The sequence below is a fragment of the Myiozetetes cayanensis genome, unplaced genomic scaffold, assembly GCF_022539395.1.
Source record: "Myiozetetes cayanensis isolate MyiCay16 unplaced genomic scaffold, myiCay2020 scf5-8, whole genome shotgun sequence".
Classification (NCBI taxonomy): Eukaryota; Metazoa; Chordata; class Aves; order Passeriformes; family Tyrannidae; genus Myiozetetes; species Myiozetetes cayanensis.
The window spans coordinates 16225689-16253366 of NW_026087742.1; the positions used below are offsets into that span (position 1 = coordinate 16225689).

A 27678-nucleotide genomic window follows, 5' to 3' on the forward strand; every position below is an offset into this window, starting at 1 on the left:
GGAGGTAGTACCCTTAATGTTCTTCTTTTCATTGCCACTTACTTACCAGTAACTGTGCCAAGAATTAAACAACTTTATGAATAAAATACCTTCAGATCTTACAGCAGCAAATGCTAGATCAAGCAGATCATGCATTCTTCATGTTTGCCCAACCCCAGGGGCTTGTGATCCAATTACTCTGCTAAGGCTGCTCGCTCATTGTCCCCATCAGAATTAGAGGTGAGTTATGTGCAGGGCTTCACAGCAACCACTGGACCACACAACCTCGCTCAAAAGAGGCTCAGCTCAGCTACTGAACGGCTATTCTGAGAGTAGCCGTTTTATCCTGAACAAATCTGAGCTCGATATTTTAAAACAATGAACTGTGTTTCATTAACACAGTTCTTGCTTGCTACTGCTTTCCTAAAGGGCTTAGCAGAACACCCTTCACAATGAATGAATGAATGGTATTCCTTGATTTAGCAATAGTAATCCTAGCAGGAAAGCCTCTTTTTGTCCGGTCTCCTGTTTGGATAATGCTGACAAAACATCTTTGATTTCAGCTTCCTAATAAGGATTTAAAATAGGATCTCTGACCTGCATGAAGAAAGCAACAAATGGGAAAGAAATGCAAGACCACAGCAACTTGAAATGTCCTACTACCTTTTCAACATGGAAAGACCAAGTAAAGCCATAATAGCTTTCTATTCTATTTCTATTCTATTTCCATATTGTGTTGAACACAATTTCACACCAGAAGACTCTGTAGACAGATTTCCAGAGAGATAATCTTTTAGAATAGAAAATGTTTCTCTATCGCACCTCTTCCTTCTATTAAGTTCTAAGTTAAGTAGGGGTTAAATACAATTCATATGTAAGCATGCTGAAGATCACACAGTGTGTAAACAACAGCAAAGAGAAGAGAAACAAAGCATTTTGAAGGCACGAATTTGTTAAACAGAAATTTGCTTTTATGGCTTTGGTTGATCTTATTATGCTCTTGATTCTAACTCTTGAACACAGTTATTTAACATAATAATGTCTCTGGGACTTGCTGTGCTGCTGCTCTGGCACAGCAGAGCCTAGGAACTGACCCAGGGAATGGAAAAGGCTCTTATCCCAGCCCAGAAAAGGCTCCTGCTGCTCAAGCAAGCAAATAGTTAGGAATGCTGTTAGCTCATTTTTAAAGGACAATTTCTCTTCAGAAACGAAAACAGCAGTGTGAAGTGTACAGGAGAGGAGGTGAAGCTTATTAAATGCAGGAGCTGGGTCAGAGGGGCAGGAGGCTGGCTGCTGCCATGTGCCCCAAGAGACAACAGCTGATCCAACAAATGGCTCAAGTCCAACCCTGGGAAAGGAGACAGGACAGTAAATTCAGCTCAGGCAACAGTTTTCCATGTGACTGTTCTGGTTTGACGGTGAGAAAACATGCTCCTCTTACAGAAGACAGGAGCCTCAGGTTGGAAGAAAACAGCAGAGCTTCCCTTCCCTCCTACATCCCAGGATGATGCTATAAGCAGGTCTCCCAAAACCTTCCTTATTCAAGTAGCTATAATTGTTCAAGAAAATCCTTCTCTTTTGGAAAAATCTTAAAACTCCTCCTGAACTGTACACCCCTCTGAAAAACACCCAAACTTCCAGTACCATTAGCTTCCACAAAATACAAAATACTCATGTACTGTCTACTACATTTTGCTGGCTATATTTTCTACATTTGCTGCCTTATAAAACTGTATGAGTTCTGAGATTAATTCTCATACCTAAGCCAGCCTAATCATGGCCCCAGCCAGGACAGCCTAGAGGAGGATTTCAAACAGCAAACATACTCTGCTTCTACAGAGTGTTACCTTTGGTGTGATGCTTAGGTAGGATGACTCAGTGGCATCCTTCAGGAAGCTGGGAGCAGGATAAGGTGGAGGCTTCCCACTCTCACTGAAGTGCTCATCAGCTCTCAGCCCTCTGGAGGGAGGGTAAGCAGCAGTGCTGCGGCTGTGGCTGCTCAGCTCCGAGAAGTCCGAATCGCTTGCAGATGATTTCAAGTGGCTTCTGAACCTCGTTTCCAGATTCATCTGGGAGTCTTCAAACACGGAATCCTCATCAGAAAGCTGAAGTTTTTCGAGTTCTTTGTTAATTTTTTGAACATCAGCAACTGTGGTAGCTGCAGCAGGGTTGCTGTCAGATTTGGAGTATTCTGCACACAGATTGAGGATTGTCTCGAGCCGCTGTCGTTCCTAGTTTAAAAAGAGATAATAGCACTGAGTGTCACATGTGAGCTAAAGATGAAGGGGAAAAAAAAAGTTTGATTTTTTTGTTTTGTTTGGGTTGTATTTTGTTTGTTTCATTTGGGTTGTGGGTTTTTTTTAGAGTGAAGGATTGAAGTCCACCGTAAAGTCAATCTACACCACTTAGAGCCAATAAACATAGATACATAAATAAATTACAGTGCAAGTGACGAATCAAAGTTAACATGGAAGAATAATTAAAAAACATTAAAATGTTCTACATTGGAAAGATAAATAAGTATTAGGACATATTTAACTAGCTGTTAATTTCTGTGAAACGTACTTTTAAACTTTTTATTCAAGTTGTTGTCTCCACACCCATTTATACAAACACATGTCCAGTGATCTCACTGCGTAAATCACTAAGAGTTCCACTTCACACTTACGCTATATTCCTACCGAGTTGCAAAATCTAGCGCAGATTTTCCATGAAGTCACTCATTCCTGACTTCTTTGGATTTTTTTTCCATTTTCTTAACTGTGATTCCCTTTTTTTGAGAGAATTAGTCCACATTTTGAAACACACAGTTTTAGGAGCATTAAGAGAAAAATCAGGCATCACATCTATAATACAACAGCTGTCAAATGCACAGAATGGGGGAAATCTTTATTTAACAGTTTATTCAAATTCCCTATGGATTCATACCAACATTTCAAACATGAGACTCTGAATAGCTGTGTCAGTTTAACTTGACGTGCTTCAAGTTGCTATAAACATTTAATTCCTACAGGATTTCTAGATCTCTATGATACTGTTTATAAACTATCAGAAAAGCTATATTTGTTTTATATCACTGTATGCACAGTTTCCTATAACTTCTATTTGAGATGAAATTTTTTTACCTTTTCATTTTTAAGAGGTATATGATTTTATGTAATTTCATGTAACCTTTGCTAAACAAAAAGTAAATAAAAAATTGCTTACCATAAGCCTATTGAAAATTTTGCTGGAAAAAAGACCACTGTGAGAGTTCCAAGCTTGGCATTAATACCTGCACTAATGATCTCGTTTCTGATTTCTAGGAAATCCTTCTTACTTTTAGCAGTATTTAAAAAGAAAGCCAAAACCACAACATCCTCAGCCTCCTTCCCCAGGAACCACTACAGACCTGCTTTCCAACCTCTACCTGGCATTAGATTTGCAAACAGGATTTGCAAAGCAGCTGCTTCTGACAGCCCTAACACTACCTATGCCCAACAGCAAGTGATTACAAGGATCAAGCAAAGCAGCTGGGGCAATGCATTGCCTGCCCTTTCCTTGCACCAAGCCACTGGACTGCATGAAAATTTAACACTGGTTTGCAAGCACCCAGCTTTTTATACAGCTACCAAGAAACTACTGTATGCACCACATGTTCACATCGCCCCACATCACCCACAATTAAGAGCTCTGGTTCTGAGCTGGAGAACCCATCTGAACCCACCCGTTTCCAAGCACTACCCAAACAAGAGAGCGCTGTGAGAGAGAAATTTTGCCTTTGGGTAGCTTATTTCCAGGTTCCCACTGCAGGTTTCCTCTGAAGCCTCCTGAAGCACCAGCAGAGACGAGCCGCTGAAATAACGGAGCCTGGGGCAGCAACTGCAAGCTTCTATTTTCCACAAAATGGTCCAGCAGATTCTGCAGACATCCTTTAACCCCAAATGACTGACATAATTATAACTCTCAAAAGCCTTGTTCCCTCCAGGCAACTACTGCCAGACCCTAAGACTCTTCCCTCACCCCTCCAACACTGCTATCCTGCCTCTTACTAAGTCGTTTGGCCAAGCAACCCAATTCCTAAAGCGCTGAGCAAGTGCTGGCTGGGACTGCCAGTAATTCTGCAGCTCTCCCTGTTGTGACGGCACCGGGCCTCTCACAATGGTTATAGACAGGAAACATGGCATCAGGACATGAGGTCCCATCCTTCCCTGCAACAACAGGCTGTATCAGGTTACCCCATGCTAAGCCTCCATCCCCTTGGTAATGAATGATAGGAAATGGCAAATTTCAAAGCGGGGCCACTGCTCGTCCCAGATGAAGTGCTCAGGTGAGGGGCTCTCACTGCAAACCTGCCCTTTGCTGAGCAGTCAAAATGGGAAAAGGGATTCCTTTTTCCCCCCAAGTCTCAGATGCTCAGAAAAAGCTTAAAAGTTGCAGGAAAACCTCTGCCAGTCCTCAAAAAATTCCTGATGAGCTTTCAGACACATTACAGAAATACTGATATCTCTCACTTCTATTTTGACATGTGCTGAGAAGCTTATGGACAGGAAGCTCTGTGGTTATTTTATACGCTCTATTCTCATCATTTCATCTCAGCCAACTCATTCCAGCTCCAGCACACCTGCATTTAACTGTTTCCAGCATAAATTTCTCAGTGAAGCAGCAAGCCAGGAAAGTACCCCTGCGAAGAAAACTGCAAAAGGAGTAGCCCATGGAAAATCCAGTCAACAATTTTACAAGAAATAGCACACAAGTTATTTCTGATGCTGAACACAGCAGAGGGGAAGAAAAAAAGGTATGTCAAAAGCAGGAATGGGTTTAAAATTTCCTCTGGCGGGATGAAGGAGTGTTGAATCAAGCCTTAGTCTGCCAGTGTGTTTCCCCATAAAATGTTCTTTCTAACAGACTAAAACACCTCTGTGTATTTTCTGTGGTTCTCTTCCCTGCCACAAAAAGAGGTAACAGGTCTTGTATGCTTTCTGCCTGAGCAGTTTCACTACTTCTTGGCTTTGAGAAAGCTACACTTTACCTATGGTTGGCTGCAAATTTAGGTGCTGAAGGAGAAGAGTGGGATAAGGAGATTATAACGCCCTTCTGCTACTGATTAACACTGACATTAAGAGACATCACTGGCACAATGTAAAAGAAATTTCCAAAACAGCAGAAATAAATATCCCACTTTTTTAACAGTAACCAAGTGGTGATTCCTGGATTTGTTCATCTGCTGCACTCATGTTTATGAATTTTACAAATGCGTAGAGGGGGTGCTATATCTAGACATCAAGGCAAGACTTAGTTAATCAGCTGTGGCAAGCAGGAAGCTTTTTAGGTAAGTGCCATTAGCAACTGAATAACTTCATATTCCATTAAAAATACATGTGCAGTCTATCCCTTGTGACTAACACTAACATGAATTACAGCTAGTCTGTGCAGCCAGGTTGTCTTTGTCTGAAGAAATGGCTGTTGCACTTTTCAGCTACTAAAGAACAGCACTTTTCTACTGTTGCTCGTGCAGACAAACAAACACCTTCTCAGCAAAAGCCTGGAGCAGTAGCTACTGAAAAAGGATGGTGGGGAAAGAGGCAGAGAGACTGGGGAAGAGAACTGCAGAAACTCCCCAAACTTTCTTTCTTACAAATACATTCAGTGCCCCAGAGACAAGAGGCATGAGAAGCTTTCTCTTTCCTTCCTGCATTTCTCAGGAGCTCATTTCAAAGCTAAACTTTACCTGGGACTGAGAACAGTTCACCAACTGTTCTTCCCCTTCCCTCCAGTTTGCACCAGTTTCTCACTAAAGCCTCGTTTATTTTCTCATTTTCAGTCCTTGTTTTGCTCTAGTTAGTGTTTTGGCTCTGAGGTTACCACTCCTATATCTGCAGCCATGTATTTGGCTCCTGAGGGAATGCCATCAGCTTCCAAAATAACAGTGTTGTTCAGCATAGAACTTTTGTCCCTACAGTACCTAGTGCAGATGCTCCTTTTCAAATCACACTGAAGGCAAGAGTCTGAAGACAAGAGCTACACTGCAGTATTTAAGTTCTGTAAATAAGAACAGGTCTCCTGAAATTGGTTTCTTCCTGGCCCATACTGTTACTTTGCATAACATATAGCTGCAAAAATTAAGCACGTGTAATCTACACTTTGGCTTATTAAAGATCCCACAGAAATGTTTTACAATACAATTGAAACAGAATGTTCCTGAAAAGTTAAGAACTCATCAATATTAGTTATATTCTGCAGTGGGGGGTTATCATATTACACAGCACTTTCTCAATTACAAAACTAAACTGATGTTAAGTAGCTATTCTGTAACACTATAGAGACTGTGAAATACTAGTGCTGTGAAAAATTACCTTGAAGGTAGCCTTTGTCTGCTTGGCTGGGGTTCCTGTAAGAGCTAATCACTTACAATTTTACATCCAGCTTGGGTACTTTATGCTTAAAGACACAGTACCAGTATAGATTTATAAAACATGTATATGATATTTTCCACATGCTGTAGGGGAAGATTTATATAAGCTTTATTAACCACGATTTTAAAGTCTGTACCATGCTGAAAGCTCAGAAATATTTTCATTTCATTTACCCTTCACAATGAGCACATTATACTAAACTGTAATCCAGCAATGCAATCCAGGCGCAGGTTAATATATTCTGTATTATTCCCTACTTCTAAATTAACTAATGAAATTCGATGCTCTTCTGACTGTGAAAAGTGGACTAAGGAATAAGCTCCATAAATTTTATTACTGCTTGTTTGGGCATTGATAGACTGAAACCTCTCCCAGTACATCTCCTGCATCCAGCAAAGCCTCATTAACAACCATATATTTACAGATCCGTAAAGACAGTTGGCCTAGGAAGGCATCCCACAGTTACTGCACATGTAACTTTTAAGTACCTACCACCATCTAGAGGAAATACTTTGTACTGCCTAAAAACCAGCGGTAGAAAATTCAGCTTCAGTGCTATTCAAATGAGCGGCTATCAAAGAAAACAGATGGCCCTTAATATCTACCCAGCATTGTTGCCTGTGCTGTTCCACCCCTGACCTCCCCATGGGCCTAAGAGAAAGACTGCCTTTTAGTTCCAGCAGCAACCACAATTGGGCTTTCATCTCAGATAGGAAAAAAAGACTGAGATTTCCTCTCTAAGTAAAAGAAAAAAAAATTTAAAAAATCAATAGCTAATTGAATCGCATTGAATATTATTAGAACACAGTGATAATTTTTTTCCTTGTTTGTAAGGCTCCTGGGCTATCATCAGCAATAGCTGCTCTGACTTCTACTTGTATACAGCTTGTATAAAAATCCTTACACCAAGATGCAGTGTCCGGTCAGCTGCTCTGGAGAGGAAGCAGAAGCAGATCATGACCCACCAGCCTGCTGCCTGTGCCAGCTCCAGGAGCAACCCCATGCTGTCCCACCTGCTCCCATAGCCCATCAGGCCCCAGTAATGCCAGAAGGATGGCAGCCACAAGAATTCCAGTTCCTCCTGCTCTTCAAGTCACAGAGGAACAGGTTGGCAAAACAGAAAGGGCATCAGTCTTCAGCTAGCTTGAGTGAACCCAGACACAGAAAGCAAATCTAGAGAAGGTGATAGGGAAAACATCAAATCCAACCCAAGTATATACATGTCTTTCATGTTTGGTGCACAGAAACAAATTGCAACTCAGACTTTTAAAATATGTGGGTTTTTTAAAAAAATCTTGCATAATTTCACTATTTGTATTTTTTTTTTTATTATTGTTTAGTCCCTATTTCCTTGGGCAACGACAGCAGTTTGGTTTCATATGCAGGCTGTAGCAGCAGCTCAAAATGCAAACTTCCAGAGGAGCCTCTGTCACTTAAAATGCAAACTAAGCACAAGTAAAACTCATAGAATAATTTATTCTTAAAAGAAAAGGAAAACAAGTTAAAGTAAACAGCAGAGCTCAAGGGCAGATACTAGGTCAGATTACGATAAGTGCATAGATTTTACTACCCAAAAAAATCCAAAAGTAAATAGCAGCTACCAAACACAACATTCCCAAACCTCCCTGTGCCAGCAGGATAACTACAGAGGCAGTGCTGGTGCAAAGAAAGATACTCTCCACTTCATATCTGAGCCATAGAGCAGTCTAGTCCTCTAAAAAGATTTATGTTTCTGATGGAGTTGTCTGAATAGTCCTACACTGTTCTTCTGCCTACCTTGTTTCAAAAACCCAGTATGGAAGAGTCTGACTTGTGCACAGAGGGACTACATTTCCCCTGCCATTTACCTACCAGCTACTCAACCTGAACTTTTACACAGCACTGAAAGCTCAGAGCACACAGTTTTGATACCCACCAGTGCTTGTTTAGTTGTTTTTTTTTTATTTACACCTTCCCCCACCGCTCAAAAAAGAGAGACCCGAACAGATATGGATCTCTAACCTTTGTCCCTGTGCAGGCAAGAGCAAACAAAACTCTTCTTTGGAAGCTCAGGCTGAATATATCAAGTCCCTGTTTGGACAGGGATTCACAAAGAAGGACAAAAATAAAACAAAACCAAAACAGGAAAGCAGGACAGGCCTTAACGTACTAAAAGCTAACGTGTGGATTTTTTTTAGTATATATTTCTACTTCTCAGAGATCTAAAAAGCTGTTAATGGTGTTTTTCAGACTCTCAAACCATTGGAAAGGGGTATTCTCCAGATATTCCTCTCTTCTACCAGATAGTTTGAACAAGGGGGGAAAAAAAGTATTGAGAAGGATCCTGAGTATAAGATGAACTCAAGCAGGAGGAGGCTCCTTCATGTTCAAATTATATGCAACACACAAAACATCATTTTTTTTCCATGTTTGGAAAAACAGTACGCAAATTCTCTTATTAAAGAAATCAGACTTGAAGGAAGTACTTATTTAGCAAGAGAAGAAATATTGGGGGGTGGGAGAGGATGTAGCCATAACATCCCAGTATAAAATCAGAACAATTTACCCTTCTCGAATAGTGAAACAACCCTGTATCTTTCATCCCTCACCACAAATAAATTAAAAAAAAAAAAAAAAAAGGCTGTTGTTCTCTTTGAAATACAAATACGTTGCTTTTATGACTGATTATCTCAAGTTTTACAGCATGACTGTCTGGAAAACCCTTTGATAAGAAGTAAAGAAGTAGTCACCCTTTCGTATACACAAAACACCAGGACTAGGGAGAAGAAAGGAGATTTCCGAAAGGAGCAGAGGACAGGCAGCAGGACAAAGGCAGCAAGAAGAGAGAGAAACGACCCACCAGCATTTCTGCTGATGCTTCCCACAACCTTTCCTAAGCCATCCAGCCATTTCCACTCACAGTTGGTCCCTCTCACCCTAGGGATCTCAGTTCCTGCTCCCAAGAAGCCACAGCTTCAAGGGGAGCCAGCAGAGGTTTTGGGGGGCAAAGCAAGGCAGGGGTGCACACACCCTCACACTCACGGAGCATGAAAGGGGCTAGTGCCTGCCACCCTCTCACACCTGTCCCTCAACTCCACAGCCCTGGCTTTGAGCAGGAAAAGATGAACATTTCCACATCTTGCAAACAATAGTGTCTATCTTATAACTACTGCAGTGAGTGGATTAGGGATGAAAAGGAAGGCTCCTGCCTGTGTAACAGGTTGCTCACCAGCTCGCATCATGGGCATAAGTGAGACAGGGCAGGGGAGATATCTGAATGGGTTCCAATTCTTTAGCTGAAGGTGCTCAGTTGAGGGCTGAACCTGCGATTCGAGATGGGAACAGTGGCCCTGCACAGGCACTGGGTCATTGCTAGTGACCCTCTACAGGCAGCCCCTGTTCCCACATTCCCACTACTACTGCATTCTGCCTCCCCATGGCTTTTCACCCCAGCCTGCCTGGGAAGTGAACTCTCCTGCAGCCTTACTGCCTGTATGCCGACTAGACAGGTTTAAGAATATCCCATCGCCATTTTGCTCAAATTCATGAAGATTTGAATTCAAGAACAAACATGTAAAGTTAATGTCTCAAATCTAAGACTCAGGAATACCAACCAGCCCATCTAATGACCTCTGCTTCTATGTGGATAATAAAATCAGGAAATATCAATCCATGATTCAGGGTCAGGGACTCCTAAGGCCACTTAGAAAACCTTTATGAAGAACTACTAAGTATTCCTCCAGAGACAGTTTCAATAAGAAGCTGTTTCAAACATCTTTGTTTGCTCTGAAGACCGTTTTACTTTTCCTATTCAAAAGTTGTTTCTGTAATACATAAATTACATTTTACTACCAAGTTTAATCCCAAACTGAAGCAGCATGCACTGCTTTGCACTGACTAGAGGGCAAAGAAAGAAACCCTGTCCCCCTCTGCTACTTGCCATTTTGGGAGGGGGAGAAGCAAGGAGGTCTGTATTTTAATGAAAATACTCAGGAGGAAAAGTAAAAACTAAGCAGAAGAAGCTCTGCTGATGGATGTTGAGCCCATACCAATGCATACCTAACTCCACAGCCCACATGGCTCAGCAGTTTAGAGGGGAATCCTTTTTTCTTTCCCCACTTACCACAAAACAGTGCCATCATCTAAAACTAAAAGTCCTGGATCCCCGCAGTGTAATTTATGGGTTTTATGTACGTAGACATTTTAACAGAGCCTGCAGGATAAGTGACTGCAATTTACACGGCTTCCAACATTTTTTCAGGATGGCTGAATAGCACTGTCTGTCCAAGCTGTTACACTGCAGCAACCTATTTAAGCGTTAGCTTCATGTAGTGCGATAACAAATGACGCATCTGAAGCAGTCAACATTTGAATTCCAGGACAGAGCAGCCTATGCTTTGCTGTCTAGCTATCAGAAAGGTACCTGGGATGGGCATTTTGCAAGTGCTAAACGTCACAACAAACCAGGAGAAAAAAAAAAATATTACCAGGCGTTCCATCTCCTGCTCCCGAAGTCGCTCTTCCCTCTGCCTCCTGTGGTAGTCCATGAGGTCTTCTCTTCCTGAAATTGAGCTGATGCTGTTCTTCCGCTCTCGCATGGACGTTTGCAGAGAATTTGGCATCTGTCTGTAACTTTCCAGATCTGGGTCATCAAGTTCCATGGAACTGGTGGAAAGGTTTCTTCGGACAGAGAACGACCTGTCAAAATCCACTGGGGAGAAAGAACTACTGGGACTTGTTCCTGAGAGCCCAAGTCTATCAAAATCATCAGGCAAATATGGGGAAGAAGGTGCTAAAAGCATTTTTTTAGCAATTCGAGGGCTTGGAGGAACACTAAGAGTTGAACTGACATAGGGATTACTCCCAGAGACAGAGTTTGCATGTGGTGAAACCCCTGAGCTGCAAGAAGAAAAATTCAGGTAATTATCAGCATCTAAAGCATTCTGAGGTAGATCTTTTTCTCCAAGTTTTTTCCTTTTACTATTACCCAGAGAGCTTCTGGGGGGCAAACTTAACGGCACCAGCTGGTTTTCTGTTGATTTATAAAGTCTGGGTAGGGAACGACTGTATGCTCCCATATGACTTAGAGATCCACCAGAGTACTTCCTAGGCCGTGAACCCAGAGTTTCCATCATCACATCCTTGTACTTAACTGGCTTTATGTGAAGGGCCAGGTTGTTTTCAACATTCATCCTCCTACCTTGCTTTGGGCTAGAAGGCATGCTGGCTGCCCCCGAATTGCTCGCAGGTGAAAGCACCAGCTCGTTCCCCGAGCTTCCATTCCACATAGTCAGAAGAGAGCCTGAGATCTTCTTTGTCTCCAGCATTCCTGGGAAGTAGATGTTGTCATAAGATTTATTTTTCTGACTGTACTTTGAGTAGTGAAACTTATCCACATGTCCAAGGGATCTCTCATTTTCTCTGCTGGCTTGAATATCAAAGTCTGTCCTTCCTACATTGTACCCGCTGAGGGATGGTGACGCACCTGATATGGAACCCAAATGCTTTACAGAGATGCTTTTATCTGGAAGATATGGGCTTTCACAGGGGAACTGCTTGCCTCCTTGAATTTTGTTAATAGAGTGTGTATTCTTAACACTGGAGGGAGGATTAGGTTTAACTGGCATAGGTTGTGAAAGGGTTAAGTAAGAGCCAGCATAGTCCCCGTTGGTTTTAAATTTGAGAGTTGATGAATATTTCTTCGTACTGAGGTTTTCCATAATATCCTGGAGACCATTTTCAAGGGAATTTGCCACAGAACCCTTTCCCAAACTAGCATTTTGTAACTCCATCTGGTTTTGTGCGTGGCTATACTCTGCCATAATCTTACTGGAATCTGTAAAGAAGACAAAACAAGAAGAAAAATTTTTTAGCAAGTAAGTAGCCTCTTGCATGTGCATGCCTTCACATTAACTTAAAAAGAACACTTTTTGGAGTAATTACTGTGCTTGTAATAAAAGGTGGGAATGCACAATTTTCCCATCTCTGTTTTTGCAAAACATGAGAGACTGAAAAAGGTAGAGAGACATCACCAAATTCATACCACAAACCAGCAACACACTTGGAAAGATGCTATACTCTTTCTGTGCTGTTCTATCCATTGCAGGAGTCTGTGGGTTAGCCTTTATTATTCTGAGCCCCTTAGGATGTCCATGATGTAAGGAAGCATTACTGTCCTGATGTATTACAGCTGTGGAACTGAGGCTCAGGGAGAAGATGCAAAGCAGACAGCAGAATGAAGAACCAAACTCAGGTTTCCCAGGGCCAAGGACATAAGATATTGCTCTGGATCACCTCTTCTTTTAACCTGTGCAGCTAGTGCATCCGAGCCCAACATACTAATGAGCTCAACTCAAAGCTCAGTAAGAGTTTGTCACCCTTTTGCTTACCCTGTGCATTATCCTGCAAGGCCTAATGGGAAAGTACAAAATCAAGGCACGTTTTTTTCAAGGTGTTTCAGCTCATTGCTCTTAAAATACAAAGCTGTAACTACATCTGCAAAGGGCACTCTGGTTAAAAGATAACCTGAAGGAAGTATAATGCTAGGCTCCACGACTTCATTCAAAACAACAAAACCACATGACTGTTAAAAACACTGATGGGGGTTAAGGTTACAGGTCCTAATGCTTCATGTTCAGAACTACAATTTATATTCTGGAAGGTAGATGTTATTGTTCAGTGATGTGTCAAGCTCTAGCCTACAGTTCTGAGCTCCACTTTGCCAAAAGCAAAGAATGGAATTCAGCTCCTGACAGTGCCGGTCACTGCAGGAGATAAACAGGACCCCCAGCAGGCTTACACTTAGACCTCAGTTGATGTAGATGTGACATTATTTAACATTTACAGCAGCTCCTGGGATGTGCTAGGCTGTGCTTCAAACTAATAAAGGACTGGAGCGTCAGTTCCTGCAGTGCCAGCGAGTGTTGATTCTGAAAATAAGGGTCAGCTCTGGGATTTACTCTTGGCTCAGTCACATTTCACCTGTGACTTCAGCCACCTCATGAGAAACCTAATTTCAGCTTGTCACTCAGCAGGGACACCTAATGTGCAAAGTGCCCTTAAAATCCTTGGAGGCAATATTTTAGTCCTCTTCCAAGTGCCACTTCAGGCAATTATAAGAACCTAGAAACAAAACTTCTCATTCCTGCCCCCCAGCAGAGTTCATATAATCTGATTTCACTGATGATCACTATGTTCAGATATCTAGTGGAAAGTGGCAATGCATTCTTCACCCAAGTCCTTGTTCCTGGGACCTTTCTTGCTAATAAGACAAAACCCCATGGAATTCATTACAGTCCAAAGCATAAACAAACCTCTGTTGCAGAGGCTTCCTCTGTGCAAACAGCGCTAAGTTCAAGTACATAACACACAGTCTCCTAAATTCTTAAGGAAAAAGACCCCATAACTTTAAGAACAAAGGTAACCATCACTAATAATAGAACTGAATAGGCAGAAGATAAAAGGAGCCAGCATTACAGAACACACACACACAAACCCCAAAATTAAATCAAACACCTTCTTGAGCACAGTGGACCTGGCTAAGCAGCTGTTATTTACAAGCTCTGGTAGTGGCCAAAAACATTAACTTGCCCCTTCAAAACTAAGCCTCAAGTTTACTACTACACATAATTTAATATTTTTGTACTGGGTGTGATTATGTGATTTATACTATATTTCTAATTTTAACACATCTGTTATAATGACCCAGCTATCTAAGTTGCCTTTGAACCAGGGAGTTCAGAGAGTCCTCCTCACACTTTGAGCAGTGAAACTGCAGTTTATTATAATAAGACATTTTACTTGGCACATTTTAACTACTTTCATAAATTTTGATAACAGCAATAATGAAGTTCAAATGAAAAAAGGAGAAGCGTGACCCGCATTCAAAAGAACTCGTCTGGACAAGACAACATCATCTGGAAAATCAAGCATTCATCATATTAGTGGTGTTTTAAGGAAGAATAATAAGATGTAGAAGTTATTTAAGAGCACGGATATAAAGCACAATGTATATGCCTTCTATACTTAGCCTTCCATTGTGGAACTGAACCGAACTTCCACCTTCACCTTTCTTTCTCCTCCTCTCTTCCAAATCTCTCTTAAATTTGAAATCTCATCTCATATCAAAATTGTACTGTCCAAACCTTGACCTGAACACTGCTGAAGTTCAAATATTTTTGCATAAATTCCACTGGCTCCTCTATAAATAGCTTAGCAGACACGTTAATAGGACATTAATAATTGTTCATTACTCTATTGCTACACCACTAGGGCACATTTAATCCTACAAAGACTGGATGTGTTTGCCAAAAAACAAGTTAGTTCATGGAAACTTGCATGCCTGTTGACCACAGCAGTGAAGGGTTCATTGTACTTGAAATCCAAACAACTACAGTAAGTAAAGTGTGACGATACCTTCATGTAGCCACTCAATTTCAGCTTTTCTCTACTACACCTTATACCAGCTCCTCTGCATTTATTGGTTCCAGCACCACAGTGCCCGCAATCATATGGTTAAATCCCAACCGGATGACAGCACATGTTTAGATGAAACGTAGCTGCTTCCCACAAACCAGATCTTGTTTGTTTTGTTTATTTTTAGGACAATGTTTGGGTAGAGACTTCATGAATATGCCAGGATGCATTACACATCCTGGCTGATGCTGTCTTGCATGCAGCTTTAGAGACTGAGGCCGGGAGCACTGGGACATGACGTGCCCTGAACCCATCCTGCATCCAGGTCAGCCCCAGTGTTCGCACACAGCACAAGGGTCCTCTGTTCAGCAAAGTATTTGCTGCCTGGAGCTACAGAAGGAAATTCTTCCAGTTTTTTATATTCTCTTTTTTTCCCCCCCGTCATTCCTTTTCTTCCTCTCCCGAGTGGTTTAGCTGGGGGTCACTGATATCTACTGCAGCCAGGCATTAAACTGAGGGGGGAGGGTTGGCTGTCTGCGGCGTATCCAGCTGTGGCCTTGTTCTGCCTGGTAAATGGAGTTAGGCATGGAACAAGAACAGAGTGCTGATCTTATCCATTAAAGGGCCAAAATCAAATCAGAAAGGCTGGAAGATCTCAGTACATTTACAAACAAACTTCATTTTAATTTATTACCTGATCCAGCATTCTGAAAGGAGGAGAGGTTACTTCTGTTCGGCATCATATTTGTCTTCTACAGGACGGTTAAAACAACACTAATTAGAGTCAACCAGATAAATTATGACCTGCAAATAAATAACAAAAGAAAACAAACAAACATTGTGTTAAGTGCATTCTGAGAACATTTTTGAAGCATATAATGTAGACAACAATTGGCTTTTCTTAAGGTGAAATTACACAAGACAACGCAAAAAAAAAAAAGAGTTAAAAAGATATTTGGAAGGGACTCTTTGTGCTTAATGTGGAGATTGTGGAGAAAAAACCACCAAAACAAACACCTGTCTGCTACTGGTTTATCAGTTTAAAAGTACATATAATTTGATTTGATAATCAGCTATTATCTATGATCCTCACTCTCTACAGGCAGTTACTAGTCACAGCTCCTGAGTTTTGTCTGTGATCCTGTGGCTTCCTTAAGAAATCATTAACAAGGTTGGACTTTGTTTCTGAAGACTTTATTTTTGAAAGCCCATGGCCTAGTTTCAGCCAATGCAACACCAGCATCCTGTAATCATGAACAAACCTATGCAGAACCAGGTGTGTGATCCAAAACACAGAAAATGTTTTGGCATACAATGATTTCTGAGTTTCCAAAGAAGCCAGACTAGGAATGCAAAGAGATTCTTTAAAGTTTGTTTAAAAAAAACCCAAAAAACAACAAAAATTATATGGCTACAGGAGAAGCTTGGCTTAAAAGAAATGCCAAAATTAAATTCCATCCGCTAAAAACTAAAATGAAATCTAAATCCAAATAGAAGATCTCTAGTGAGTTGATCTATTAAAAGATTTATTTTTTTTTTTATACACACATCTGTTTTTAAATGGTCGGAAAAAAAAAATTTAAATTGCATCAAGTGACAAAATTAATGGCGACCATCTGTAGGTCCTCTGGGCTTTAACTCTGGACAAGCAAATAGAAATGCATCAGTAAAACAAGTGAAGAATGGAGACAGATGTCTGGGGTTGTCTAGAGACAAGCCACCTATTTAATTAACCACAGTCATCACAGCCCCAAGGTTCCAGGTTTCTGGTGCACAGACTTTCTGTGCCATGCTTTTTCATATTAGTCTCCTGGGATGATAGCCCTGGGAGAAGGGAGCTGACTGCTGATCCTTGCAGAGGGAGGCTCCTTTATTGTGACCTCTGGCTTTTCCCTCATCTGCTCCTCACAAACTGCTCTCCCAAAGGGAAGCCAGTCCCCGTCCTTTTGCTCTCTTCCCCTAGGAATCCCTCTGTGCTGGTCTCACTTTGCAGTGCTTTTTCTTTCTGTGCAGAGGTCACTTCTTAGTCCTAAGGGGAGTTTCCACCCCACCAGGCACCTCCTCCCCCTCACAGTGAGAAGTGGCCCTCCTCCAAGATCACACAATCGACCATTCCCCAAAAACAGCACTGCTCCTCAAGGAGCCAGGATAAGGAAAGAGATCCCTGGAGCACCACACTTCCTGAGGGTTCTCACTCACCATGTCCACTCTCTCCACTATCACAGGGCTGCAATTTTTCCAAAGCAGATGGGGGAAAAGAACCTGGACAGCAGAGAGCTTTTAATCCCAAGTTTCATGTTCAACAGGTTATTTTATTGACATGAAACATTTACCATCCTTTTTACCTCACTGAGTCTTCCACCCCACAGACAAACTCCTTCCCTAATTCCTCCCAGTTTGCCTCAGCTCCTCCAGACTCAAAACCCGCCTAGCATTCCAGGAGTCTAACTTTGCTGGAGCAGGTCTGGGAAACTGCCCAGGGACCCCTGGCAGGGCTGTGGCAACAGGCAGCTGACCCCAGCAAGAGGTAACAGAGGTTCTCCCACTTGTCTGCATTTCGTCTGCCTTCCAAACGTGAAGCACTGGGACACAAATCCAGTTAATACTGCCAATTCATTGCCATCTTGGCATATTGCTTGGGTAATCTCTATTAAACATATTGCACTTCAAGCCCAGAGATCCCCAGAAAACAATCAGAACTTTAACTTCTCTAGAACATGTTCAAGTTGACACACAAAACTAGTGACTCTCAACATTTCACCCTGTTCTGCAAAAAAAGTGTCACTGTATCATTGATCAGGAAAAAACAAAATATGGGCAACTTGGAATTAAAAGACAGAAGAAAGGGTCAGTTAAAAAGAAAGGAAGATATAATTGCACTTCCTGAATCTCTAACATTGCTGCTTTATATTCAGATCACCAAATTTATCTCGTGAGATGAAAACTATCACTTAATCAATGTGACAAACATTAAGAAGAGCACAGCTGGAAGGGAAGGGTTTCTATGCAACTGAAAATTCAATCTTCAGTTCAGTTTGATGAACACCTGGGTTTGCTAATAACTAAAAGGAAAAATGTCTTTTTTAAGGTTAAATATTTATATGGTTTCAGTTTGAGTTTGAGAACTCATTACACATCTCTTTTCTAAGGGATGAGAGATCAGAGAAGTCATCACCTAGTAATAATTGAATTTGGGGGGGGAGGGGAAAACTTTCTAAAAACTCTCCACTGCGAGCAAAAAAAGAATTAATTAATGAATTAATGAGCTAAGATAACAAACAGCTCAAAATCCACAGCATATCTGCTCTCGTGAAATCATATGCTTTCAGATGAGCTTATACAGAGCCTCCAACAAGGCCTCCAGCAAGGCTGTCTCTCGTTACAGAGCACATGCCACACTCTGCCTTGTCTGGAACGAAGTAAAATTATTTCATCTGGGATTTATAAAGTCATCTGAAGTGAATGTATACAGCATTACCAATCATGTTTCATCTCTACAGAGCCCAGGCCAAATTAAGTTTTGTTCCGCTAACGACCAGAAGAAACAGTGATTCACGACTCAAACAGGCAGCAAGTCTAACAAAGGATTCCAATTTTAAGACATTATAACACGAGGTAGCTCTACAGTAAAAACTCTTTCCCTTGTGCAGTGGTTTAACCCCAGCTGGCAACTCAGCCCCACCAGTGGCTCACTCAGTTCCCCCTCAGGATGGGGGAAAGAATCAGAAGAGTAATAGAAGGAAAATTCATGGATTGAGTTAAAAGACAGTTTAATGGGTAAAACAAAAGTGACACAAAAGGCAAAGCAAACTAAATCCCCAGGAAAGTAGGGTTCCATCACACGTAACAGTGACTTGGGAAGAGAAATGCCATCATTCTGAATGCTGCACCCCCTTTTTCATTCTTTCCCCAGCTTTATATGCTGAGCATGTTTCCACGTGATGTGGGATAAAACCTGGGTAAGCCTGTCACAGCTGCATTCCCTTCAAACTTCTTGTGCTCCCCAGCCTTCTCACTGGCGTGGCATAAGGAATTGAAAAGTCCTTGACTTAAAAGAAACACTGCTTAGCAAAAACTATAAACAATGACGTGTTATCAACATTATTCTCATACTAAACCCAAAACACAATGCTGTAACAGCTACTAGGAAGAAATACCAGCCAAAATCAGGACACTTTGGCTTAGGAGCCTAAAGCTGCAGCTCAACCAAGCTACAGGTACAGCTCTTACACAGCAGTTAGTCCATAGATTTTTCACACCTTCAACAAAATTCAGCATCCAGAGATTTTTTTTTTCCCATAGTATAGCACACCTCCGTGCATGAACAGACTGTTCCATTACCAAGCTGATTTACCTTTTTCCTGCATAATTTGAGGACAATGTACTTGCTCCTGATTAAATCAAGTCTTTGTTTTCCCCCCTCATGATTTACTTTGCTTATTTACAAACAAAAGTCTTGATAGGCTCAATCTGATGGCAAAGTAAAACTCACAGGGATCTACTGTTTACCTCCAAAACACTTAGGTGTAAACCCATCTTTCCCCAACCCCTTGAAGCCCCCTGTCAAACTAAAACAATATATTCACAGAAGGGCATCTGCATAATTTGGTGAGATTCTGTACCCACTAACTACTGAATGGATACATCCCTAAGAGAGAGCAAAGCCATCTCTGCCAAAAACTGCACAACTCAGCAAAGCTGTTAAGGGTCACCTTAAATATCCTTCTTCATTTCCACCTACCCCACAACACAGTACATTAGACCCCAAAAACCACAGCTAGTTTCCTGCCAGCATAGCCCTGAAATCTGCTCAGTCCCTGACTTTTCACAGTGTAAGCCCTGCAACACACAGGTTCCTGCATGCAAGTGAGCACAAGGTCCTGGTTACAGGCAAAGGGTGTTTCAGTTCCTAAAACTCAGTTTGGCACCTTCAGCAACACTAAATAAGTTCAAAATCAAATATCTGTGAATCAGATTTGACTAAGTCACTCTCTTGCAATCCTGCAGGTTTCCGATGTGGAAAAGGGAGTGGTACAGGAAGTCGCTCTTATGGCTTACCTCTTCCTCTGACAAACTATCGTGCTGGATATTGGAGAAGGAGCAGAAATAAAACAATACAACAGAAAACACCCCAAATATCTTTACTCCCCTCATAAACCGCATCTATTTTCCTGAAATAACCACCCCAGCAACTCCAAAACCTGCACCTAAATATGACATTTTTAACCATTCTGTCTTACTGTTAAAACATGATTCTCTCTGATAAGGATTGATGTTGTAGGCATTGTCACATCAATTGCTCTTTCCAGTAGACAGATGTAATCATTTTAATCAGATCACGACAGCTGACAATTTTAAATGCACATCGAAAATGAAAACATTCATTACCATGTAAATGTTATGGTTTGGTGACTACAAATTGAGATTTCAGCCATTGGTATAAGAGACACCAACTACTGAGTGTGTCCAAATAAAACTGACAGGGGAAAAGTTGAAGCTTTATAACTTTTGGTCCATAATAGGTACTCTTACCTGAAATTGAAATTGTGGAAGTACACATTTCAATGAATTTAACCTTATTCCTATGCATTTGGTAGGACAAGAGACTAGATCACCTACTCATACCATATTATTTTAGTAAACATCACTGCCTCCTCCTTATCTTACAGTCACACAAACCACTGTTTCATCTGGACTAGTTCACCAAGAGAAGTTAAAGGAAGAATGAGAGTTAATTCTTTTCTGCCCAAACAAAAGCTACCAACAGGCAGAAACATACTACAAGAGATCTCCATTAAAACAATTAACTCCTTTCTTCACGCAGAAAAACAGGGCTGGCAGAGGACAAGCCTAACGCCAGTCATGTGCCTCCTTTCCGTCTTGGTACCTTTCTGGTAGTTAAGCTAAAGAGTCTGACCAATGACTGGCTCATCTCATGACAGTAATGACAAGCTCCCTGGTATCATTCTGATGCTATTTCATTAACTCCTTTCCTACTGAAACTGTGAGCATGCTCAAAAGATCTGCAGGCTGAGACTTTAAAATTTCACACAGAGTGGCAAATAGAAAGTTCTGCTGGTGGCTGGTGGGCTGTGACTGCTTACATCTCATTATGCAGACTAACAAACAAACAACCACTAACAAACCAAACATAGCTGGTGTAGTAATATCTAGATCAATATAATTCTCACTCCTGAAGCCCAAGAAATACAGACTTTCTTCATCTAAAATTTCAGGAAGGGGATGGAGTGCAAAACAATTTATATCCAAATTCACACCATAAAGGAACAGAAATTGTCACTGTACAAGAGCATGAAGACCTTAAACAAAAGTTTCTCCTTTTTCCCATCCTACTTGACATGATCAACTTGACTCTGGAACACCCCTAACAAATTCTATGAGAGCTTGCCATAGGGAAGTAAGGGAAGCAGGTAAATAAGGCCTAGAAAATCTAAGCAATTAGAAAAACTAATTAGAACAGCTTCAAGGATCACCTACTCTTTTTTCTTTCTTTCTTGGATGTTCTTACCATTTTGCCCCACCTATTGCATTTTCCCACTCTTTCGGGCAAATTTTTCCCACGATCTGCTTTCCTCTGTGCTGATTTCTTTCACTGCCACTTTGTGCCTGTCACTTCCTTTCGATAATCAGTTCTCTCCAGTGCCCCCTTATTCTGACAGTTTCTGTCTCTCGTTTCGTTCTTCCATTTCTCCTCAATTTGTCTCCTTTCCAAAGTGCTTGCCCCATATTTCCAAATGTCCCCTCCAGCTCTTTAACGCTTCTTCATTTTCCAGCACTCTCAGGGCAGCAAGCATGCCCCCAGACTAAATACTTCTCATCACACTTGCTTGGCAAAACCCACCATGACAGTGATAGCTCAAGTGGCACCCGCTGTGGCTGCTGTGCTACCAAGCCATGGGTCTTCTTGCACAAACACAGGACAGCATTTATGAGCAAGTCCCAGGACTGCGTTCCTTGAGCAAGGAATACGGGTACTATACCTGCAGTTACACCATTTACTCTAATTAAGGAAGTTAAGTAAAATGGTTCACTTAAAAACTGACCCCACCTGCATGAGATTTAAGTAAAGAAAAACCAAGCTTGGTCACACTTATGGAGTTCACTCTACATAACGCTCTCTGGAAGACCTCTTTTGTACAGGAGAAGACTCCCCTTGGATTTCTGTGGCATCTTAGATGTGCTCCACTGGTCTAAAACAAAACCTAAATGAACGGCACCTGCTCTGAATACCCAGAGCAGGGCATCATCTTATAGGTAGTCATTTAATCTAATGGGAAACATTGCTTCCTAGGCTGACAGCTACTACGCATCAGAATCAACTGTTTTAAGAAATTAAAATGGCACTCCATGTGCAGTGAACACAGCATTAACAGTCACCAGCACTTTCCCCCATCCACTTTGCTTATTTCAGGTTTTCTCTGGATCTTCCAGCGAAAAAGACAAAAAAAAATCTTCCTGTCCAAACCCCTTTAGTCCCTCTGATCCAACTCCAGCCTCAAGATGGGTCTGCAATCTTTACCTCACCCATTCTCAGCTTCCTATCTACAAACAAAATACTTCAAATTTTTCACGATGGGCTTTGTTCCTTCCCAACAATGGTCTACTGGTGCTTTTACCTACTTTCAAGGAGCTGGTTGATAACTGCATCTGATAAGTGTAGACAATAACTGATATGGAAAACATTGCTACTCTTCCCCTCCTGCTTGCTGGCAAATATTTCCACTCCCTCAGTAAAAACCTTGACACACAAGTGAGTCCATTTAGCATTTGTCAAAATGGAAGGGAAACATATTGCTGGTGTGCAAAAGGAAGTGTGTAAAATTAACTATCTAGAAATGATAGAGTATTACTATTTGACAGCCCGAAAAGAATCTCTTTCTCTGTTATCCTCTCAGTTCAGACTACCCCTCCCCATGACAGCAAAGGTAGGCACTCTCCCATCTTCTGATTACTTCATCTTCTATCTTTCCTACATTGCTTCCTTCTGCTGTGGGAAAGCAATCCCATCCTCATCCTTTGAAATTCCATTTGGTACTATCATCCTCCAATGTTAATACCTTATCTTTGGTGACATTATCCATGAGACTATAGCGAAAGGAAAAACTGAGAAGTTCATCAACATGAAAACTTGCAAAAAGGGCCACTCCCCTGTCCCTCTTCCCCCAAAAGAGAGGGAACATGCAGCACAAAGATGAAATATTCACCATGTTCTGACTGGCAAAATATTCACGCAGATGCCCTGGAGATGCAGACACAGAGAATTTGGACACGTGCAGAGTCAAGGCTCAGAGACAAGATGACAGGTTGACAAGATGAGCATTTGGGGGAAAAGGAACTGGTGACAAAAGCCATGTGTTCGAGATCACGCAAGCACTGTGGCAGGAGCAGAAAGCCCATCTCTTGAGCCTCTATGCAAGCACAGTCAGTCTATTTACACTTCTGCACAGGGGGAAATTCCTCAGGCAGCTTTGGAGCAGGAGGAGTGGGGGCTGTAGTTTTCATCCCGTTCCTACTTTTGCTGGTGGGCAGCAGGTATCTTTCCGAGAAAGCTCGGATCTCCAAGCTGAATTCACCGCCGAGCGCCCGGCTCCCAGCGCCACGGAATCCCACCCCGGCTGCTGACAGGGCTACACGAGGGGGGACTTACGAGCTCTAAATCTGTCAGGGGAGACCGAGTCCAAAACCCTCGATTTCCGTCCGCAAACCGATCAGCCGTAACGCCGGGTTCCTGTTGCTAAACTCCAGTGATGCCGAGACGGCATCCATCACCGGCTCAGCCCCAGGAACCCATCCCCGCCGGGCACGGCAGCCCTCGCACAGCCGCAGGAGCCTTTAAAAGCCACCAGCCGAACAAAGGAGAGCGGACAAAGAGCCCTGTCCCACGTCTTCCCTTCTATCAGGTACACTACCGACGATGGAAAACCAAACCAAGCCAAGCCAAGACAGCCCTGCTGTACCTCCCTTGCCTTCTCGGACCACGGACGCGCGGAGACGGATGCCCCCGCCACCGCCCGGGTCAGAGGCTTTGTTCATCGGAGGGGACGCGACAGAACCGGGGAGAACACCCGGACGAAGAGGGAGGGAGAAGCGTCCGGCGACGAAAGGGACAACGGGGGGAGCCCCGTCTCTTTTAGCTGCGGGGTCCCTGCTGAGACGGGCGGCAAGCGAGGGACCCCGCCGCCCCCACCCGTCAGACGTGCGAGGGAGCCGGAGGCGAGGAGGTGGCACAAACTCCCCTAAAAGTAGCCAAAAACCGGGGACGACTGCGAGCGGCTGAGCCGGCGTCAGCCCGGGCTCTGCGCGCTCGGGAGGGACCCTCTCCCCACGCCCGCGGGGCTCCGCCGAGAGCGGCGCCGCCGCTGCCCGGGTGGGCTTCATCCACCCCGCGGGACGGCGCTTCCCCCGCACTCACCGCCGGCTCCGGCCGCCGCCGCTCCCCGCGCATCCCGGTCCCGCTGCCCGCCCGGCTCTGGGAGCGCCGCCGCCGCCCCCGGGAGCCGCCCCCCGCCGCAGTGCCCGCCCCCCGGCGCGGCCGGGGCACCCCCGCGGGCGGAATGGTTCGCTCCCCTCAGGCCGGGGTCGCGGGAGCGGGGCGGCCGAAGGGCAGCCGGGGTGGGGGTGTGCGCGGGGAGGGGGTAGGCGGGTGAAAAGGGGGAAAAAGCGAGCACAGGGATGTCCCCGGAGGGGCTACTGCGGGCTCTTCACGATCCATAAATATGAGTCGCCAGGCAATTTCCTGCCCGCGAGATTAGCTGAGCAAACAGGGCGGCGCTGGCAGGGCGCGGGCCCGATTTTCCGTGCCCAGGGCTGTGGCTGCGTTTACCTGCGCTCGCCCGCCACCTCATCTTCCTCTCTTCATCGTCTCCGGTGAAGCAGTTTTACAGAAGGGGCTGCTCTCCGCCCTCCTGACTCCGGAGCGGAGCCGGGTTGCCTCCTTGCCCTGGTTAGGGTGTCCCTGCCGCTCACCCAGCCCGGGTCACACCCTGCTGCCACCTGCCAGAGGCGTCCCCCGATTCAGTCTTACCTGAGAAAAATACACCTGTGAATGCAGGTGTGCGCACACAGACACACGTGTGTGTATACACACATGGGGATCCCAAAGGACCCCCATCCAGGTCCCATGCATCAGCGAAGGATGCACGCAGGTGGCAGCTGCCACCACCAGCATTTCGCTGTCCCAAATTGGACAATGGGCTGGTGAACCCGTCTGGCCCTTACTGGAGGGGTTTTCACACCAAAGCAAGCCTACGAACCAGCACCGGCTCGGCAAAGCATATCTGCCAGATCAGCGCATCTCACCCATCGCGTGTTTGGCAAGTGCCTGGGGATGCCAGTCTGGACCATTCAGGGTTCCTGGCTCAGGAGGCTGCTCAGTGACAGAGGCAGCGAGGCTGACCGCTGGGTTGCAGCTGTTGCAAGGGAAAGAGGACAAAGCCTCCAGAGATGTGTCATGCCGTCCCTGGGATCGCTGGGTGCTGGGAGTCACAGGGCGTATAAGCAGCCTTGGCTTTCCAACGCTCATGTAGTGTCAGCTTGCTAAGGCAAAGCCCGGCGATGAGAGATGCGAGCCAGCCTGGAGGGTTGTGCTCAGGGCAGTGAGCCAGAGTATCCTGCCTAGCGATCTTGTTTCGTGCTGTGTGGCCTCGTCACTCTACCTTTTCCCCGTTTGTTTCTCAAAGATGAAATGCGGGCATTGCTGCACATACCTGCTGTGCAGGGGTCCTGTGGGATGAGTCAAAGCTCACACATCCCTCGGCCAGGTAAACCATTGCCGTGATTGCTGACTGTTCCCATGTGCCACGAGGAAACGGGGGCCCTTGTGATCCAGTTCCCACCTGGCATATTCCAGAGGATATTTTACTTGGCTAGAACACTTACTTTACCACAATATAAATGGTGTAAGAACTGGAATCTGTATAGTAACACCCAAAATACCAGAGAATATTAATTAAAAAAAAAAAAAGGCAAGAAACCAAACCAAAAGAAAAGCTCAACACCCTTGGCTGTCCTGATGTCTCCTGTAGTTTACATATAAAAAACCACGCTTTGAGACCACTTACTCTTCTGTCACTGCCTCCACAAACATCCCAAATGCTTCATTTATCACTAGCACTGAACCTGGCTTTTCTGTTTTGTTCACCGAACAAGAAAGAAAGAGTACACACAGTTAAAAAAAATAAAGGCAGATGCATGTAATTAATGCAGAGTTAAGAACAAGCTCACAGCTGGTAGAGGTGAGAATGACTCTTAACCCTGCCACAGCCAGAACCAAAAGCAGCCAGCCTTCCCTTGATCTCACATGATCTTCCTTTTCCTTTTAAGTGGGAAAACTCTAGATAACAGTCTGAAAAAATCTCCCTAGAGAAAACGAAGCCTAATAAAAACTGTAACTTTGCTCTTGCCGTTAAATTGTTACTCTGAGGGACTTTCGATATGCCAGCTGAAACACACCTTCAGTTAGTTCCTACTCAACACATGAGTTCCTATCAACACCTGGGTAAAGCAGACCATGTGCTTCCCCTGACACCTGTATGATGGGACAATTCTCTCTCAATAAGTGTCATCTGTTTCTTGGCAGCAAAGGAAATAAAAGTAAGGACTAAGACTTCTCTCTAGATAATAAGAGGTACTTAAAAGCAGCCATAGCTGAGCCCCTAAAATAACTTAGTAGGTTGTAATGTCTAACAGGCAAGACTCTGGCAATTTAAAACAACAACAAAAAAAACCCTGTCTTGGAATTTTTATGAGTGGGAAATACTTAAAAATTAACAAACAAGTGAAACTCCAAAAACTAAAGAGCTGAAAACTCTTGCTGAAATAAAAGCAACAATGCTACTATTAAAAAAAGTCAGGAAAAAGCATATGGAAACTGGCACAAGAGCTACAAGCCATAGATGGGTTCAACAATCCACCTAGCTAGTATAAACTGTTTTCATGGCAATTGCACAGCTACAACAACTGTGCTGCATATTATAGAGCTTTTAAAATTCTCCACCCCTCAGCATGCAAGCATGCCCAATAAAAGTTTAGTTTCCATGGTAATTCATATAAGTAGAAATCAAATGTTGGAATGTTTGCAAAAATCATGCTTTAATCAGGAGCATTGAAAATGGTAATAAAATACCATTTTATGACCATATTTCAATGTCATGTTCCTGTAAGAGGGAAGGAGAGATCAGCTGCTTCAGAACTGAAGTCACCTCTGAGCAGGCACCTACAATTACAACCTGGTCCCTTACCTTTACAGATTTTATCCACATCAGGTGTGGACATGACTGCATTTCTGTCAAATGAGCCAGAGCCCACAGCTGGGAGCTGGTTCAGGCTTTGTGTTACCTGCAGGAGGAGAGCCTGACAAAATTGGTTGAGATAAAGCTACCCGTTGATGACTGGGTGCTGTTACACCCAGTCTTTTCTTTGGTGGCAAAACTGGTCTGGTTTCTTCCCTTTCCTGCCTTAACTATTAGTTTGGGCTGCCGAATTATGGTTTGTGACCTTCCTTGGAGGGTTGATGCAGTTGTTTGTGAAAACCAGACCAAGAAAATAATCCAGGGGAAACCTCTTCCTTCCCTGCACCTTTACCCCTTCCGACAAATTTCCAAATAGTAATTGCGTTAGGGTGATTGATGAGAAGAGAAACTAATAGATCTGAGCCACTGTGCTTGAGACCAAACCTCTGCTTCTTGAACTGGCATCACCAACACACTAAAGGATAATTAAATTGCACCCTTTTTGAACAAACATGTCACAACAAACGAAATCATAAGGTTCACTGCTTTCTGTCATTTAACCAGAGCATTTTGAACCACTGTGAAAAAAACCAGCTGTTGTTCGCCATTGCAGAATAAAAATACACAATTGTTTATAGCTTGAAAATAATAACAATTGT

At 43.3% G+C, this 27678-nt stretch overlaps 2 protein-coding genes across 8 annotated transcripts in view; one reads left to right on the forward strand and one right to left on the reverse strand.

The window, feature by feature from the left end:
* Positions 1-27678, reverse strand: part of PHLDB2 (pleckstrin homology like domain family B member 2) — an 82566-nt gene that overhangs the window by 41426 nt on the left and 13462 nt on the right. For 5 of the 7 annotated variants that reach the window (XM_050334108.1, XM_050334106.1, XM_050334109.1 and 2 more), the window contains exons 1-4: positions 24202-24266; positions 15463-15572; positions 10841-12189; positions 1827-2210 (exon numbers count right to left, since the gene is read on the reverse strand). In XM_050334108.1, coding sequence (XP_050190065.1) covers positions 1827-2210; positions 10841-12189; positions 15463-15511 — 1782 coding nt within the window. In that variant the 5' untranslated portion in view covers positions 15512-15572; positions 24202-24266. Of the gene's footprint in view, positions 1-1826; positions 2211-10840; positions 12190-15462; positions 15573-24201; positions 24267-27678 lie in introns of those variants that run through there. The other 2 variants (XM_050334110.1, XM_050334105.1) reach the window with 2 other exon arrangements.
* On the forward strand, positions 23704-24066 carry LOC126649787 (proline-rich protein 34-like). The gene has a single exon (XM_050334205.1). The coding sequence runs from the start codon at positions 23704-23706 to the stop codon at positions 24064-24066; it is 363 nt and encodes a 120-aa protein (XP_050190162.1).